This window comes from Pocillopora damicornis, chromosome 12 (assembly GCF_964200805.1).
Source record: "Pocillopora damicornis chromosome 12, jaPocDami1.2, whole genome shotgun sequence".
Classification (NCBI taxonomy): domain Eukaryota; kingdom Metazoa; phylum Cnidaria; class Anthozoa; order Scleractinia; family Pocilloporidae; genus Pocillopora; species Pocillopora damicornis.
The window spans coordinates 8,985,172-9,005,290 of record NC_142681.1 but is presented as its reverse complement, the minus strand read 5'-3'; the positions used below and the strand labels follow the sequence as shown (position 1 = coordinate 9,005,290).

General features: G+C 37.4%; 1 protein-coding gene across 1 annotated transcript; it reads right to left on the bottom strand.

The window, feature by feature from the left end:
- Positions 1-4,978: 4,978 nt before the first annotated feature.
- On the bottom strand, positions 4,979-7,841 carry LOC149036365 (uncharacterized). The gene is made up of 4 exons (XM_089190324.1): positions 7,664-7,841; positions 7,261-7,338; positions 6,308-6,829; positions 4,979-5,414 (listed from the first exon to the last, which is right to left on the bottom strand). Exons 2-4 carry the CDS (start codon positions 7,276-7,278, stop codon positions 5,268-5,270), a joined length of 687 nt encoding a protein of 228 aa, XP_089046450.1. The 5' UTR covers positions 7,279-7,338; positions 7,664-7,841; the 3' UTR covers positions 4,979-5,267.
- Between the last annotated feature and the right edge of the window lie 12,278 nt (positions 7,842-20,119).

The following is a 20,119-nucleotide window of genomic DNA, read 5'->3' as shown; positions in this document are numbered from 1 at the left end:
TGTTTGACACCATCTACGTAGAAACCTACACAGGGGAAGCTATGAACTTTAAGGGAATTCGAAAAAGAAACTGAATACAAACATATCCGAGTTCTTTGGCGGCGACCAGAGGCAGTTTCGTTTGATGAGTTTTGCACAAATTAATACTTTTGAAATTCAGTTTTGTGTAGTTAGGGCACTGTTCGCTCTAAGAGCGCATGATATTCGTCCGGGGTGACGGAATTAATCAATGTTGATTGTCAACAGTGAGAGGAAACAAGTTGCAATAAACTTGCTCTAGTATTCAACGGCTCCAAATATAAGTCTTGCAAAATGCCGAGAGCTCTCTAAGTATTAACCTGTTGATACTCCAAAAGCAAAACTATCAAAACTGTAAAACAAGTATGTGTGGGTGATCAGCTTTCTAATTAATGATGTTGGTAGCTTTATTCAAAAGATATCGGCAATGGACAAGAGTTGTTGGTTTTGGGTTTTAAAGCTGTATTAATTGGATTTGAGAATTGAGCGTTGAGGTGAACCGTGAGCGACCACGAACACAACGGAGACGGTAAACTCTGTAACAATTTGAAAATAATCAAAGAGAATTCAAAGGAAACCCAGCCAAGTTGTCTCAAACTCAATAGGTTAACCCACGGTTCGTCTTAATTTTTGGATTAATAGTTGGATAGGAAGATTTCTTACCAGGAAGGCGCAGTTACAGAGAATTTATCCCGAGACCTCAGCTCTTAAACGAATGTCTCGATGATTCTCCTATGTAAAATGCTTCAAGTTACACTTGAATATTGTAATGCACTTTAAGTTCGTCTTGGTAATGTGCAGAGCGATAGACTCGAAGATGCTAACTATTATATCTTAAGAACTCTATTTAGAAATAAGAATGAAAGCTGAGAAACCTTAATGAATCTCGTAGGCATGAATATTTGAAACACCGTCGTTATTATCAAGCTCTGGTGTTGATTTATAAATGTCTTAACTCAATAGGTCCAAAGTACACTACCGATTTTCTGAATTTAAGGGATGTATGTTATAAGCTTAGGGGTCAGGGAAGTAACTTGGTACAGCATCATCTTAACACTGATTGGACGCATAAATCCTTTTCATTTATAGCTGTGGAATAAGCTGCCGTTATACATTAGAAACTCAGATGATCTTTAAGTGTTTATAAAGGCTCTTGATAAGTTCAACTTAGTACCTTTATACTAGTTTTTGTCTTGCATACGTTATTAGGTTATTTTATCATAAATATTTTTCTCTAATCTAGTCTATTCTTTGCCATCATTGTTTTTGGCTTTTCCTGATATCTATGTCAAATCTTTTGCTCTTTTTCAATGTTATGTTTTTATGTAATGATATCGTTTTTAATGTACTATGTATTCCATCTTGAGTAGCTAAAGTTTTTTTCATTTGAGTTTTTGTATTTATATTCCACTCGTGTACGTTCGAACGAGTTTTTGTTTACCCTTGGGTTTTTACGTGTATGAATAAATTACTTACTTACTTAGTAGCTTAACAAGTTAGTCGTGTAGCTTTTCAGAAAGTCTTGCTTACAATGTTGTTTTCCGTCGCTTCTCCGTAAGCTGAAATACAAACCCTCCTAATGTGAGCCCTTATAATTGCTTTCTTACAAATTATATCAAAAGCTAGTTTAATTTTCAATCCTGGAAAGTTTTCTACACACTTCTATCAAAAGAGAGTTTCCTGAAAACCACGCGCTTCTATTTGCCTGAATTTGTCTCAGCACTCAATAGACATCGACTTTTTACTTTGCTTTTGCTCCCTGTTAATCAAACAGACATAATCAACTCTGGGAAGGAAATCGTAACGCTCGAGAGGAAGTCCGGGTGAAAGAAATTTTTTTCTAATTTTTCTTCTGTGATTCCCGACTGAAATTTTTAATTACACTGCGTACAAACAAAGTTTGTAAGTAACGTGTTGGTATAGCAGTTATTTGCATCGGGTGAACCGCTATCGACAATGAACAAAGCGAACCATCGCTACTTATTACATAAGAAAAAAATTGACAACCACAAGTTCAAATAATTTCGACAAAAGGTAAAAGATTTTTTTTATCAATTTTAGTCCAAGAAGAACCACTTTCGAAGAAAACATGAGAACCACACAATTTTGCCCTAAGCAATGCGTACTTTGGATAAGTTTGTGTCTCTATGCACTCGGTCAAAATATCGCCGCTGCGAATTGTTTTGCAATAAGTTTATGAGAATGTTTAGTGAAGGAGATGGTTGTAATTGCTATATCCATGCAACTGAAACATTTACACATTTTGCCCCAGAGCTCGTCATGATAGCCGATGATTTTCTGATAGCTCATAAAGAAAATGAACGACGGATGACTATTTGCAAACATGAAACTCAACAGTTAATACGATTAACTCAACATTTAAGTTACGATATAGAGAATCCCGAGTTTATTTTAGTAGACGGTATTCTTGTTCGCATGTTTCATTCTAAGACACTTTTGATAACTGAAAACGACAAGACTGTGGAAGTTTTCAAGGTCATGCTTCAGCGCTTCCTATTCCGTGCCAGCGATAAATGTTTGCCTCCCTGATTACTGGTATGAAGCAAAAAGCAAGATATCTGGAAAACTGGATGCCAATACAGAAAAGCATTCGCGGTACAAACTATAGAAGAAAACCAATATTCGGCCCTTAACTTTCCAAAAGTCGCTTTGGTAATTAGCTAAGATACTGTTTTTCAGTGAAGCTGAATAAACTACGCGTACGTGTTAAGGCATAAATTAAGCGTACATCAAAAACACTTTCTCCCAATGGGCCTCTTGACAAGAACTTACGAGGTTTATTTTCATTACATTTTCAAACATAGTGTATCACAAAGCATGCATTAAGTGGTCTCTAAGTTTGGGATGGTAACCTCATAGATAAACAGGAATTTTCTTGCGCAACCGTTGAATACGCCCATTTAGAAAAACGAGTCATTATCTAGTCACTGGTGGGAAAAATGAAAAATGTCACATCGTCTTTCCTTTCAACATTTTGGTCACGTTCTGTTTTACAGAGTTGGACAACATGACAGAATCGACAGTAACCTTGTGGGGGTGGGGGATATTTTCGAGGACGTAAAGTGTTGAGATGTCGAAGTGTCGAAAGATCGTATAAACTCAGCTTAGTGAACCGATGTTGACTACCTTTAATCTGGCTTGCTTCATTTGTGTGAAACAGAAACGGGCTCACAATATATGTCTGTGGCTCTGTTTATTGTTCGAAAAAACGTCGTGATTAAACAAACTTGTAATGGTTAGCTTAGAATTTTAATTTTTTTTGATTTATCGACTGTTAACAAGAGGACACTCGTTGTAACAGACTTTTGAGCATCTCAGTAAACTTGTTGATGGCCATCTATCAGAACAGCCAATAGTCATCCGTGGCATTACTTTCGTAACAAACCGTCTGCAAGCATTTTGAGATTCTGTTTTGTGCTGAAACTCTCTTTCATTATTTATCAATGATACAAGGTTTCCTAATTTTTAGTAAGGATGATTGAGTCTATTAAAATTAGTAATCCACTGCCTAAGCCATAGCTGACTTGTAATAGAAAAAGTATTCTACAAAAATAAAGTTTAAAATTATCTTCTTCGGTGAAGATGATAGACAGTCAGCCCTCCCGAGTAAAGTTTTAGTTACAGACTCTTTATGGCAAATAGGGGTGGTGAGAGTTGAAAGCGAGGTATTTGCCAAGATAGGTGGTTTTCTTTTCTTTGTTAAGAGGGTTAGAATTTGACACAAGATGGCAGCCAAGCGTGAACAATACGGTCACAATGGCGGCAAATTTGTTAAAGACATGAATAACAGAAAGAAGAAATCCAATTAATCCAAGTAGTTTTCTTAATTAAACTTTCTTTCAGTGAAACGTGATCCTTTTAACTGAACAATGCCTTCCTCTTCAATTCAGTACAAATAATTTCAATGGAATTTCTCTGATTACATTCTCGTTTCTGTTCTATCTATATTTGCCACGATTCTGCTCTGCAGATTCTCATCGATAGATCTGTAATCTAATTTCCAAGGAGAATTTCAATCAAAGGCGAAGGATACTGTCTCAAACTGTCGAGTGAATGCTATTCTTTTCACCAAACCTATTGTGTGCGTGCATGCGTTCCAACCGATTTACGCTTCACAAGAAATGGACTATTTTTAGAGTTTTCAACAGGAAACCGTTTTGACTGTTATGAAGTACTTAGTTAGTTCAGTATCATTTTCTCATTCGGTAATATTTAGCATATAGTTACTGTATGAATTAAAAGTCCGAAGTTATTTCGGTTAAAGCTCTCGCGAAGAGTTTCCAAATCGACTGTTTTGTCTATTTTCCTTCAGTGGACGTGCTTAGTTTGTCTCTATAGTGACCTTGCTTTGGACCCACACGAATTAAAGTTCTTGTTTTGAGCTCACGCAGTCAAATATTGATTCAGTTGAGCGAAAGCAATCAGTACATTGTTGTTCATTTGTGAGATTCTTGTAAAAGTGTTTGGGTTAGTGATCTAACAACAAATGTTTAATCTTCAAGGTCAGTTAGCTAGCATGCCCACTCATGCTTACCGATAGTAAATATATAAGCATGTACTTTAGAGTTTACATAGTAGTTAGTAAGAATTACAAGAGTGAGATTCAGCCGGTAAGAATCAAAGTGTGAGAATCAGAGAGGGATCAATCAGAGGTACAATCAGAGTGAGGTAAAATTGATGTAAGTAGAATTGTATATTAGAGAGCAGAGAGATTAAAAAGGACTGAGAAGCGACAGGTAGTCTAGTGTTAACTATGAGTTGAAAACATAAATTGGCCACCATAATGAGTGAAAAGGCTGACGTTTGGAGCGTTAGCCCTTCGTTGGATCGCTCTGACGAAGGGCTAATGCTCCAAACGTCAGCCTTTGAACTCTTTATGGTGGCCAATTTATGTTTTCAACTCAGTTGTTCACACTAAATGACCTGCTATACTCTCCCACCGACGCAGCACCACAGTTTCCTTAGAAACTTATCCCCTTCACGAGAAAAGACAGACCGAGAGTCCTTGGTGCCTTTCGTAAAAGGGTGTTGAGGTCTGCAGCTAGTTTTACCGTCACTGCGACCCAACATAACAATAAAGTCCGGAGTAGAAAAACAGCGAACAACGACGGTTTAGGAAGGTGAAGCCGAATTGACAGGAATAGAAAATGAAGAAATGAAGAATTCAAGTTAAATTTTACAAGATATTCGCAGCCAAGACTCTCTCAGCCTTTCAAGGATCAAAGCTGTTAACAAAATTCTAATGGTGGTGGAAACTCAGGTATCTTTCCAAGCACAAAACTGTCCGCCCTGAAGGCCTGCATATCTTCTTCACTACAAGTCAAAGGTACAGGTGTTGACTGTTCCATTGATGAGGTGGCTTCTGGAGTAGATCTCTGTAGAGAGAACGAAAATCAAAACAAGTTCAAGTGCGTTATTAGTTACATTTTCACTGCACTAAGTCTTCTTTCCCCAAAATTTCATGTCGCAAAAAAACTCGCCAATTTGATTCATAAACTTTCCATGATCTTGTTCAAACTTTCTTTCAGTGAAACTTGATCCTTTTAACTAAACAATGCTTTCCTCTTCAATTCGTCACAAATAATTTCAATGGATTTTCTTTGATTACGTAAAGCGATGAAATACATGCACAACGCTGAAATACATGCACAGTACATTCTTGGTTTTTGCCTTCAACATTTTTCTCTCGCGCAGAAAAATTCAAACTTGTTAATGACAATAATAATGTAGTGATGAAAAATTCAAACTTGATAGCGACTAACCAAAGAGATCACAAACAGACGCGATCTATAACTTTCTCGTATCTTTCGCTCGAAGATTTCAACTGAATTTTTGGTTTTAGACTCTTGACAAAATATACGAAATGTATAACGTTATATTGTCTAAAAGTAACGATCGTATCGATTTATAAGCACAAAATCATGATTCCATCGAAAGTTTTATCGATGCGACAAGAATAATTAAGAAAGCGAGCTAAACAGGCTCCTCAAAGACTTCATTCGCATATAGACCTGCCGTTATCAAGATCCAGCGAGTAAAGACTGCCTTCATATCTTAGGAAGCGATTGCTCAGAAAGGAAAAAAATAAAGTCGCAAAACTGGAGGTAAATGACTTTCTTGTGTTCTAACTGACCCTGAAGTAGCTCAGCTTACCCACCAACACCCTCCACGAGAAAAAATTGTCAGGCCCTAGGCAAGTTTGTGAAATTAAAGTAACAGCTTTGCTCTTCTGTTTTTGCTGCTGTTAAAAATGACTAGATACACCTACCATTGAGCTGCTTGATCCATTGTCTTTCTGTACTTGGGATTCACTCGGAATAACCCCAGTCACTGTCTGTGAAGGTACAGAACCAAACACTCCAGGTTTTGATTCAGTTTTACTCCAAAGAAGCCAGTATTTGAAGTGGCCCGATTGGTTTAAGTTTGTACTAAACATAGTCGTGGATTGGCTAGTTAAAGGAAAACTGGTCATTCCAGTTTGCTGATTGCTGGCACTTAAAGTATTCTCAAAAACATTTCCAGTCATCGCTGGGACATTGCTCTGTCCAAACAGGCTTACTTGATTGGTAGAATTACTTGTGCTGAATAAGTTACTTTGTTGGTTCAATGTAGCTGCTGGAGACGAGAAGCCAGTCGACTGAAAAACAGGGCCACTAGATGCAAAACTACTCATCTGACCAAATGAACAACGTCCATTGAAACCTATCCCTGGTTGTGTCTGTAGCATTGATGATCCTGCTTCCATTGACTCTGCTGCCTTATGGCTGCGCTGCTTCTTTATCTCTGCTTGCTGGTAATGAAAAACAAAATTGTCTAAGTGTTTCAAAAAGAACATATCACTATAATATTAAATGACCTACAACTGAAACACGCACATAGGCTTAGGGAGTCTCCACAGATATCAGGACTGTATTTTTTCAATCAATCTTTACTGAGGGAACCAACATCACCATAAGTGGTTTACAGAATGGCCCTCACAACATATGATCACATTTAAATGATGGTAGTGACAAGCAACTCTGGGCATTTATCAATCTGTAATATCCAGTAATTGAACACTAGAAAGGCCCATTCATGACACCGACATCAGTCATCCCTGTTAGTGCATGGAGGATAATTCACAACTTTCTCATCACTATTTTCAAAGATAGACAAAACTGTTTGTTGCTATATGTGTTCAAGGAAAGAATACTGTATAAAAGGTTTATTTTTTGAGCTTACAATCTGTGAGACTGACATGCGTCCTAACTGCTACCGCTTTTGTTTATTAGCAGTGATAAGAGTTTTCAGTCCTTGTTGCTGTAAACAAAACCAAAAATTGGATAATTAGAGTGAGTTTGAAATATCTGAGGAAAATGTTAATTCAGCCCCATGTCAGAACAAACATCTCTTCCTAAAATTCTGAGTTATGAATCTTAACCCCTAGGAGTGACTAGCATCTAAATTCTCCTTACAGTATCAACTCTGAATAAAAAAATTTACGACAATTAAGGAACTGATTGCCGAACAAAGCTCTTACTTGTGAAACAAAATTTCCTTGTCAACACCATAGGAAATGGAGAATAAGCATGCTGATGTTAGAGTGTAAAGGATTAAAGTAAAATCTAGATATAGATTATCTTACATAGCTATCAGCCTTCCCTTCAGCATTTGCATTGTATGCCTCAAGGCGAATTTCTTCTGGAGAGAAGTCCAGCAAACTTAAAATAACATTCATAACACAAGTCATCATTATAATAATTTAACACAAGTACCACATAACTTTTCAATGAGGCTACCATGTTATAGCTGCTACAGCATGCTTGATAAGGTCACCTTCTGTTAACTTTAAAATTTCAAGCCCCACACCTCTCTACAGAAAATATATTTACAGTGAGAGTAAGAAACCGTAACTTCTGAAAATATTTCTGGATGGGGAGACAAGTCAACCAGGTGTGAGAAATCTTCACGGTATGCAGTCACATTCATTGATTTGCAGTTTTATGGTTTGCTGACATTTCCTGATCTCCTATGTGATTGGTCGGAATTCAATAAACATTTCAAGCATTTTTCAGGTGTTCATAGTTTTTTTTTAACCCTTTAACTAACAAGATCTGATTGATAATTCTCCCCTCTGGTGGCTACACATTTGCTTGTAAATTAGTTTGGAGAACTTGGTATCAATTCAAAATAACAACTTCTACCTGATAAGTTTAAGTATTATTATTACCTGTTTGTTTGATAATATATGTATGTTGTAAGGAGAATTACCTGTTAATCACTCCTGGGAGTTAACTTGGGTGGTACTCCTCAAGTAGATTGGAAAACAAAATACAATTGGAGATGGGGGGTGGGGGGGGGGGAAGGGGCTGTGACAGAAGCTATAGCAATCCACCTATAATAAGTTTAAATAAAAGGCCAATTAAACAGCCCTAAGAGTGGATTATGTAAAACTTCATATCAACTTACCTGGTAAGCATGGTTCTTCCTTTGTGTAAGTGAAACAAGACAATGGCCATTGTTTACTCTTTTCCCGCATCGCCATATCAGTTTGTATGGTTCTTCTGTTAATTTAAAGAACACACCGCTGTAGACAATCGAGTCATTATCTTGTCGCTCCTAGGAAAAAGGGAAAATGTCAATAGCCTAGCTAGCTAGGTGGAGCCAATATCTTGGTACTTTTGACAAATGTCGCCGTCGGTCATGACATGACTATTGCGACTGTCGATTCAAGCTGATAGCGAAGACAAAATAAACAGTTTACAACAGAGAAAGCTGAAAGAGATTTTCCGGCTTCGCTTGTGTAACATGGAAGCCACGGCCTTTCCAGTCTCGTGGAGTAGTTGTTCCTTCACGAGAGTTTTTGAAACAATGTTGCGATATATACAAAATGTTGTTCCTGTTTGTCTAATTTCCTCCACTCGCCAATCAAGCGCGCAACCTTACATTGCAATACCGTTTTTCAACCAGTGGCATGATTCCAGAACACATTCTTGGTGCAATTAATCAGAAGGGTAATGACGCATTTAATCAAAAGCGAACCACTTCCTTCTCTGTGCAATAACCATTATTATAAAAGCGGGAAGCTAAGCCAAGGATGTAAGCACGTAGCGGATTACTTGAAAAATAGGTCAACTATAAAGTCCTTTGTGGAATTGTTCTGTCCATGTCGCCACTAAGAGTATAATTTTAATAAGAGTCACATATTACAAGCAATTTTAATTCTCTGGCGTTGCTTGTCCATGAACATTTTTTTGAGTCACGTGAAGTTGTAGTTATTTGGCAGTCATTGAAAAATGTTAAAATGAATTCTAAGGGTTGTTTCTGTTTTTTCAGTTTGGTCGTTAGTAGAAACCAGGTCATCGTGGGTTTTGAACAAATGAGCAACCTAAAAAGGAAATAACTTTAGCGCACAACACTTAGAAGGGAGAGCACAGGTATCACGCCTAAAATAGTCTTGGATTGGATTCAATTGACGATTGGAAATTACAATATTGTGTAAAGTAGTATGTGTCGCTGATGTAGCTGATAACCAATCAAAGAGCAGTATTTTGTAACGTGTGACCCATTGTTTTTCGGTGACGTCACTCCCGGCCGCGGTTTTATTCTTTGTTCACTGAACACAAGCATTCAGCTGCAGGGTAATTTCGCAGCGAGAATGAGGTGCGTGTTAATAACGATTTTTTTTTTCTTATCAAGATTGATGAGCATGTTGAGAGAATCGTGTGGGTTTGGTGGTTACTGATCTACTTAAGTTCCTCAAGGGGATCGAAATAGGTGAAACACTGTCAACCATGAACGAAGTAAACGCAGTGCCAGAAAAAGTGGATAGGCGCGTGTGGAAAAAACGGTCATAATGGTTGCAGTCTCGTGAAAAACAATTTACGAGATTAAAAAAAACTTATGCAGTTTTAAGGGCAGAGGTCTTCAGTCCGCGATTTGAATTATATTCATATAATAAGCATGAATAAAAACCGTTAGAGAGTAAACCTTTGAAGGTAAGGTTACAAAGATTTATCTCTATCTTTCTTCGACTCCCACACCAAATTTCCTTCAGAACTTTAATGGTTAATACGGACCATACTTTCGCGTGGGCTGTTTTGTTTCTCTTTCTCTGAAGCAAGAAGTGAAAGGAAACAGAGAGATTTGATTGAACGCTTGATTTCATACTGTCTGCCTTATAGACTTAGTATTCCAAAGTAACGTCGATCAAGTAGTTGAAGGGTTTTGTTGTAGGAATATCAACTTTTCACACAGTCAACAAACATATCAGTTTTTATTATTTACAACAAAGGAGACTGCAGAAGGATCCAATTTGAGAGCTGTTGGTTTGATTCGAGATGCAACAAAAACGAATAAAATTGTTTTGAATTTCTTTTGCAGTTTTGGCATCATTAGGCCAGCACTGAACGCGACTTAGCTTAATCGATTCAAACATCTTAATTTCAGGCAAGCCGCTACATACATACATACATACATACATACATACATACATACATACATACATATTATCCAGAGGGTACTTGTGATTGGTCTCTTTCATTTATTTCAGAAATATTCAACCTCCAAAGAACTGTAGCCGAATATACAAGGCTTTCGTTTCCCTTCAGAGTGCTCATCAGCTTTAAGATCGGCTCAGGACTAAAAAGTAAACGGATACGGAAAAACATAGTAGATATTTATTGTAAATAAAAGCGGAGAGAATAGGTTTGTCAATCGGCGGAATTGGCCCAAAAAAATAATAAGAAGAAACAAAACAACCCTTAGATTGTGGATTTTTGCCAAACGTAGACCAGATCCACAGATTATCTTCACAACATACCTAAGGAGAGCTAAAAAGATCCCAGCACGAAGAAAGCTCTGCTTATAATATTGTTTTTCCTTCCCTTCCGTCCTTGAGCTAAACAACTGACTCTTTAAAAATGTGAGCCCTAGTCATTGCCTTCTTGCAAGAACAATCAAAAATATTTTCAATTGCTGGAACGATTTTAACGTGAATAAAATTGTTTGATTCCTACGTAATAGCAACTTTCACTGATAGCAATGCAAAAAATATGTCTCGATAGCGAATTTGAAATGAATTGAAGCATGACCTTTTCCATAATGTGCTTAGAGCTTGGCCTCGCAAAAGGTACTTCTTATCTTTGCCTCGCAAAGTTTTTTCTCATTATGAACTTCTATCGAAGCACTTATTGGGTTTGACAATCGTGTATTCCAGGTTCGTCTCGAAGGTCAAATGAGGTGAACTGTAAGCGACCACGAACACAATGGACGTGGTAGCTCTGCAACAATTTTAAAATAATTAAGAAGAATACGAAAGACAACCGGGCCAAGTTGATTAAAACTCAATAGGCTAACCACGGTTAGTCTTGATTTTTTATTAAGTTTTGTAACTTTTCAGAAAGTTTTGCTTACAATGTCGTTTTTCCTTCGCTTCTCCCTAGGCTGCAATAAAACTTTTCAAAATGTGAGCCTTAATGATTGTCCTCCGTTACAAGAGCAATTGAAAGCGAGTTTAATTTTCAATCCTGGAACGTTTTCTACACACTTCTATCGATGGCAAGTTTCCTTAAAACGAAGCGTTTCCATTCGCCTGACTTTTTCTCAGTATTCGATAGAAAATTTCTTTTTTAAAATTTAAATTAAAAGGCTGTGTTTTCAGTAGTTTTTCTCCTTGTTAATCAAAGCGACGTAATCAACGGAAGGGAAATGACTTAGCGGCCGGAAGGAAGAGTGATTAAATGATAATTTTTCCTCATTTTACTTCTGTGATTCTTGACTGACATTTTTAATCACAAGCTAATTTGGTTTTACCGGCTGAGTTTTTAATTACGACTGCGCATGCGTATAAACGAAGTTTGTAAGTTACGTGTGTGTACGGCTATTAGTTGCTTCGGTTGAACACGAATAAACAGCACTATCGGTGCTGCCTGATATCTAAAAACAAGACTGACAGATACAAGTTCAAATAATTTCGACAAAATGGAAATTATTTTTTTTATCAATTTTAGCCGAAGAAGAATCACTTACTAAGCAAATATAGGAACAACAAATTCTTGCTCTAAGCAATGCATACTTTGGAGAAGTTTGTTCAATGCACTCAATACAGAAAAGCATTCCTGATACAAACTAGGAAAGAATAACCAATATTCGGCTGTAGTTCTCCCAAAGTCGCTAACTTTTCAAGTTTATGAAAATCATTAGTAAAGGAGCTCATTGTAATTAATGTACATTTAGCTAAAATAATTGGACATTTTTCCCCAGAGCTCATCAGTTTGATCATTCCCAGTAACTTATAAAGAAAATTAACGAGCACCACTTACAAAAAACAAAATCAACAGTTAACGAAATGAAGTCGACAATTAAATTACGGAAAAAAGAATTCGGAATTCATTGCAATAGGAGGCATTCTTGTCTGCATGCTCGGTCATTCTTAGCCATCTTTTATCACTGGTTCATATGCCACCAAAATGTTTCTGAATTTAATACTCACTCAGTCTTGCAGCCGAAGCTATAGAACAAACTGATGAAATCAGTTTCTCCAATTCGTTTTCTTAATGACATTTTCTTTCTGTGAAACGTGATCCTTTTGAGTTGAGTAACAATGCTGTCCTCTTCGACACGGTACAAATAATTTCAATGGAATTTCTCTCATTACATTCTCGTTTCTGTTCTATTTACATTTACCACGATTCTGTTTTGCAGATTCTCACTGATAGATCTGTAATCTAATTGTCGAGGAAAATTCCAATGAAAGCGGAAAGATACTGTCGATAGAACGTCATTCTGTCCACCAAACCTATTGTGTGCGTCTATGCGATTCAACTGATCTATGCTTCATGAGGAACGGATATTTTAAGAGCTTTCAAGAGGAAACCGTTTTAACTGTCATGAAATTGAGGTCACCTTGTAGGCAAAAGAGTGATACTACAGCCGAGTGGCTTTCCTCTGCAGCTTCTTGCAAAGCCGTCCAACCAAAAGATCCGACTCTATTTGGCGATACACCACGTTTGAGAATTTTCTGGACATTTTCGCAGTCTCCAAGTTGGCAGAATATTTGTGACGATTTGGTTGCATAATCACTATAATTTCTATCGGCACGGAGGCACGGATGCAGACTTACTGACATCGCTAAAGAGTATTCGTCTTGATTAATTTCTCGAAGAAAACTCCCCCAGCATAGGAAATTCTCATTACGTCAACGAGAAGCAAAACAAAGGGTATCTCCGCCATTTCTCACATTCATTACTCATCAAGCATTTCGTTCGTTACGGTCATAGCAAAGTCAACCACACTCTCCCACCAGTCCCCCGATTAGGCGTCTTAAGCTTGCAATAATCGTGGATCAGTGAAGTGCGTTCAATCCAGCTTAAAAATGGATCTTTTCGACTCGGCGTAGAAACATCCATTGCGTAGTAAATCATTTCATTTGATCAAATACCATCTGTGTAAATCCTGATCTAGTTGTATTTATCAAAACAGATATAATCATAACAAGACTAATACTACAATACCGCAATTAGATAATATATATATAATATATATGTACCACAGACTAATATAGAATCCACACAATAGACCCAACATTCACCTATTGCATATAGTTTTAAAACATTTTAGTACAAAAACACAATTTCATAGGTACATAATATACAGAATTTTATTTTACACAATACATAGAATTCACAATATAGACTTAACTTTTATTCATCAGATATAGTCTTAATGCATTCATAGTATTTTCTAACATTTGGTGGGTGGATGGGTAGGTAGGTTTCGGAATATACTATAGTAAACACCATATATAATATATAGATCATTACACGATATTCACAGTATTTTTACAATTCTCACAATTATTTTTACAATGATTAGATACACCCTTAGTTTTAGTTTATTTGAATCATTTTGTTATAGTGTCCCTGATTATTAACCTACTTGTGGCTATCTAGAAGACTTAGACACTAAAATAAAGTTGTTGATTGATTGATTTGCAATTTATCAACATATCTTTCCATGGCATCCAGACCGAAGTGAATCAACACCGCGCCGGGGATCTCGCATGAAATCTGGGCGAGTGGTGAGCTGTCCAAGATGGCTCCTAAATCATGACATCGCACAGCATCCAGAAAGAAACGACACGAATAACGTCGAAAGCAAATCGTCCATTGAGCCAACGTTATACAAGGTCTCGTGTATTTTTGTTTGTTTTGTTTTTTTTTTTACAATTTGTGGGAAAAAGCTTTAGGAACAATCACAAACGTTAAAACTGATGACAAAGCTATCAAACTACATAAAAAAATTCACTATAACACCGAGTAGATAAATCTTAATAAAGTGGAAGACAAAGGATAAGACGTCAAAGGAGAGAGATCATGATCTCAGATAAGCTCTATTCAAATCATACGGTCTTGATACCTTCAAAAGAGAGGCCCGGGTTCAAGACCTGGCCGGGAAAATGCGTTGTGTTCCTGGGAATGACACTTTACTCTCACAGTGCTTCTCTTCAGGGCGCACTTAATTTGGAGCCTCACTTTGTTGTGTGTCCTGCACCTTCACGGTGAAAGCCATTAAATAAATAAACGAATAACAGAAAAGTCTAATGTTGAGGAACGAGCGTTCCTTCTCCCGTGCGATGGTAACGAGAAAGGTAAGAAATAATGAGGCTGTCATTCAGAAAAAACAAGCGAATTTATTCTTCTTCAACAAACTAAATATGCTGAAACGTTTATTATCAAAATACTTGTAGGACCTCTCAAAATTCTTTACGAAAGCTTTTAATAGGGTTTCCGAGTCCTATTTCCGAGTCTCGTTTATCTTTTACCAGGCCCCAAAATAGCATATGCACCCTGACTCACTCAAGTTTTCCCGCGCTTAAGACAGTTTACATGTAAGGTGAGTTCCTATTGGCTCCTACCGATAATTAACTTTGTTCTTAACGGCCATTCTGGTTTAACGACACTCGATCAATCAAAAAGTGCTTAAAATGAAAATTCACATTTTCTTATTTTGGCACCGTAAACAAGTTACAGGCAACTAGGAAATGGAAACATTTTTACGCTGAAGAAAAATGGAACACGAACCACTGTGAGAATTAAACATCTTGGGAAATGAACATTTTCAACCCTTCAAATTTTGCATGCAGTTAGGCACTCAGGGGGGATACACAACAATGCCATTTTTAAAGGTTGCCGCACTCTTGTTGCCATGGTAACAACGGCTGCTTGTCCAAGACCTGGGGCCTCATTTTCAAACAGAAACGTCGCAAAAAGAGTGAAATGTTTATTTCTCTATCTCAAGCTAAATACAACATTACAAATTACCACTTCTACCATACATAGTGACATCATTTGTCTTCACTTTGACTCATTTAATTTTCCCTGGGAGTGAATGTGAACACACCAATGGATTATTCATTATTTATGCATGCAGTTAGGCACTCAGGGGGATCCACAAAAAGGGGGGATGACATGTTGTTCACGAGTACGGATAGTTTTTTTTTTTTTTTTGAAGAGCTAGAGCCTAGGAATCAGTTGTAAAATCTAATTCGTGGAGGATAAAACCATAAAACCTTAACAGTAGGTGAGTAAGATTCTCGTCCGAGGTCGGTAGGTATATTGAATGCTCTCACATAGCACAGCACAGACATACACCCATTCCAGAAATCCGTAAATATTGCGGATCATATTCCCAAGGCTAACATTTAAACAGTTGATAACCGAAAAAAAGCATTTAAATTGCCAAGGCCATATCACGTAATTTCCACCGTAGTTTTCACGTTCAAAGAATATCAACTTGACGGATTCCTTTGCCATTTTCTTTGGAAAGCTGTGTGAGGCAGAACGGAAAGAATCAATACGATCACATAGCATAACCTCCCTTATCCCTGCTATGTTTGCCCTTTGTGTCAATTTCCATACGGACATTCCAGAAGAGAAATCAGGGCTGAAATACCCACAGCCACAACAATCTTTACTCTCCATGAATCAAGTAAACACTTTAAAAGACAAGATTATCAGTAAAATGTAAAATTCTTCAGTCCACTTTAATAACCTTTGATTCTAATTAGTTACATTAACCAATTTTGGTTCCGCGAAATAGGTCATATGACAAGGGAAAAATTTGTACGACCACGTCACGCAAAACATCACGCCGATCAAGCTGGGTTTATCCAGTTGATTTTGATAGACGCAGGGTTCTGTCGGTCAAAACCGTTGTGGTCCATAACAGCGTAAAATCATTAATGATAAAAAAAAAATTTGTAGAAAGGGGGGCTAGGTCATCGCGTTCCGTGTGCAAAATCTCGGGAGAAACTATAGGAATTCTTTCAGAGTGTATGCGTGTTGTTTTATAAATAACATGGTAACGTATTTCAACTTGTTTGTGTGTCCTTTTAAGCAACGCAATATGTCTGTAATGACTAGAGTGCCAAACTTTATTCTTTAATTTTGCTCTTCTCCCCACTGTGCGTAATTTATGATCTGTTATTTCAACGAAAATTATCGAGAAGGCGCCTTCCGATAACCTTTGTTTACTTTGTAAGTCACGCAACGTTTTAGGACAACTCGGCATCTAGTCTCCATTCTGTTGTTAAGAAAACCTGAAATCCTCAACGTAGAAGATAAACAAACGAAGTTTGAACGGTCAAATGGAGATCTTGGTCGAGTTTCAGAATATTATGCAAATGATCATTGACACGAGCGCAATTGAGCAAACACATGGATTTGCGTTGTTTTTAAGATGTTGGTGGATGAAAGCTACGGACGTAACCGCGGGTTTGAGGCAATCGGTGACCTCATTGGTGTATAAAATATACACTGATATGCTTTTTTAGCCTGATTAACGCCTGCATTTTGAGAACTCTTTCGTACAAATTGGTGAATTTTGATGTGCAAATTAAGGTTGAAGAGAAGGCTCTCCTCTGATCACGCTTGTATCAAAAATATTTTAGCTGAAGATTCTATATTTTGTCTGTGTACTAACTGAAGTTACCTTGTAACTTGTAGCAAGATAATATTACATGAGCTCTATTATTGCAGTCGCTGTGCGCTGGCCAAAATCTGTATAATTTACACTTTCGATTGCTATCCCTAGGTGTGGTCTAGCCAAAGATCATTTTTGGCTTGTGGCGACGCAATAAAAGAGAATTGGAGAACAACCAAACTACTTTTGAAACATGTGTCCTAAACCCTTTTCATGGGCAAAAAATAAAAGACAACTTATTTCGAAGGGAAGTTGAGAGGACCGCTCTTGGCGAGAACGGCTCTTAATAAGTGATATCGTTTCTCTCCGCTTCAGCTAATTTACCCTTAGGTAAAATATTAACGTCATAATGGTATAAAAATATCGGCATTCAGTTAAAGAATAGAATTTTTTTGGATGTCTTAGATGTCAAGACTCTTACGGCTGATTTCATATTAAAATTAGACCAAACTTGAATATATCCTGCCAGTATTACTGCATTATTGAGAGACTTGGTCGGCTCAAAGGGAAAAACGGTCAACGTCCTCCAAATATGCGTTGCCTCTTGTTTCACGAAGTTAAGAGCCCAATATAATGTCATAATTTTCAGTCTTGTCGAGATCAGAGCTGAGATTGATATCATAACATTTTCGTGAGTTTATATTCCACTTGGGTGAGAATTTCGCGCAAACTTTGCAAAAAGAGGAGATTGAGACAGGAAAAAAGGGGAAATTGTGTGTTGTGCGAATAACTGTAACTAAAAATAAACTGTGTTGGTGCCTCGGATACCTGTTAATACAAAATGCAGACTGTAGACCGGATACAAAATGTAGGCTGCAGACTTCAGAGTGGGTACAAAATGCAGACTGAGAATCTAAAGAGTTTTTTCGTCTGGTATGTGATAACATGTCATCTTACAATTTACCTAGCGTCACGCAATCGCTTCTCCGCGATCAGCTTTCACGATTATTTGCACTATTGTGGAATACTCCTGGCCCATTTCTTGATCAAAATCGATCTTAATATAATTTCAAGCCTTCATATAGTCTTCTCACTTTGTGCACGAGTTGGTGTGATGTCTGTACAGATTTTACCAACGTATTAAAAGTAGATGTAGATGTAGATGTAGATGTAGATGTAGATGTAAATAAGATGTCACTCTTGAATAATTAACACGCGCAACATTGGAGAAACAATTGACAGCTCTGCACTTGGTCCGAATTATCATCTTTTCAAGCGGTATGTGTTTATTTTGTTACAAAAGTGCGGACCGAGATGAAAACTGTTCCTTCCACTTGATATATTTCCGACGTTAGTCGATCAAATCACATTAACCTACCTTCGTAAATCATTCATCCCAGATAACAGAATAAAATAAACATGCTGACGATGGTATCTGAATTCGTCCTTTGCCAAACACAAACGACCCCACAAGATCACTTTCTCCAGGCATCGAAAACATATACAAAATAGTTGATTTTAATCAGACATTCATCTAGAGATAGTACCGAGCAAACAAACCTAGGAAATATATAATCGGCACACTCAACAAATCATGAATCTTGCAACAATTCTTGCCCTTAAAGAACTGCTCAAATCAACACCTCAGACAATGTTTGATTCAGAATTTTTCCACTCACTCTCTTCGTGAAAGAACAATAACCATGATCATGCTACAGAACACAGGACTCCATTTTCTCTCGAACAACTATCCACCATTTTCATAGCATGAGTAACACGTTTACTATAGGTAATCTGATATCTTTCATCTGTCCAGTAGTATCGCGTTTCTCATGAAGTGCGGTAAAATATACGTTAAAAACACAAAAAAGCCAACATTTCTCATTCTAAAAGATAATCCCATTTTATGAACTGCTCTCTTCGAATCCCCCATTACTTCGTTGAAATTTAAACACCACTCAAACCAAAGAACAGAAACGACGCTCTGATTGATGCGAGATACAAACCCTAATGCGGCGATCTGATTGGTGCGAAATACATACCCTAAACGATCTGATTGGTGCGAGCAACATACCACTCTCTGTTCGCTAACATAAATGTTATTCACTTATTTACTTTTTTAATAACTCAAAAACGACTCACAACTTGGAGAATGACATTCTTTAATTAGACCGTGGATAGCTTAGCTTATGTCAAGCACAAAATTGCAACCTTGGATTTAACTTAATTTCTTAATTACAGCTAGATTGCTTCAAACACTTTCACGCTGTCTTCTTCTGAATTGCTCATGAAACACGCATGCTCTTGATAGGGTCAGCAAGGGACCAAAGCGGTGGAAGCTCCTTGGTAGTTGGTTACTGCGTACACCTGCCACGAGCTTTGCTTAGATCCGACCTTCACGGAGAACGCCCCGTTGGTAAAGTTTACTGGTTCAGTAGTAAGGTCCGGATTGTTCTTGGTAAGAGGCTATGGCGAGAAACCATATGGATCGTTTATTGCTTTGGAGATTTGTTAAAATCAGTAAATATGGCTTTTGTACGGCACAAAACATTCATTAGTCTATAGTTTGATTGTTTATCATCATCATTGCTCATTTTAGGAGCTTTTAAAGTCACATGCTGCGTGTTTGTTGACATGACTACAAGTTCCAGTGTGCTACAACTTCGGCTTTTATAGGCGAGAAATTCTGCGCTCTCGCTTGAGAGCAAATATCAATAGTTCTATCAGACTAAAAACTGTGCTTCTATCCCGAAAATAAAATTAAAATAGAGTTGTCGTCGTCACTTAGCGCCATCGAACATTTCCATGCAGAATTCCGCTAAGCTAACATCTGTTGCGTGACCCGAAGACTTTCCTTAGGAATTATTCAAGCGCGTTGTTCATGCTGTCTGCTAGATAGCAATTTCAGAATAATCTGCAGATCTCTATGATTATTTGCCTACTTCGATCGTAAAATATCTGCATATTTTTCAAGCATTCTATTACTACATATAAATCTACATCTCTCTAGGTCGAGTGTTGCCGGCGTTTAATTGCGTGACTTGTAAATTTATTAAGAATGAGCCAGCAGTATTTTGACCAGTAGGCTTCCTGCAAATTTCCCTTGAAGAAATCCCAAGACATAGTCAGTTGTCTTCGTGAGCAAAGACAATAAATATGAAAGAAAAGTGAGATGCAA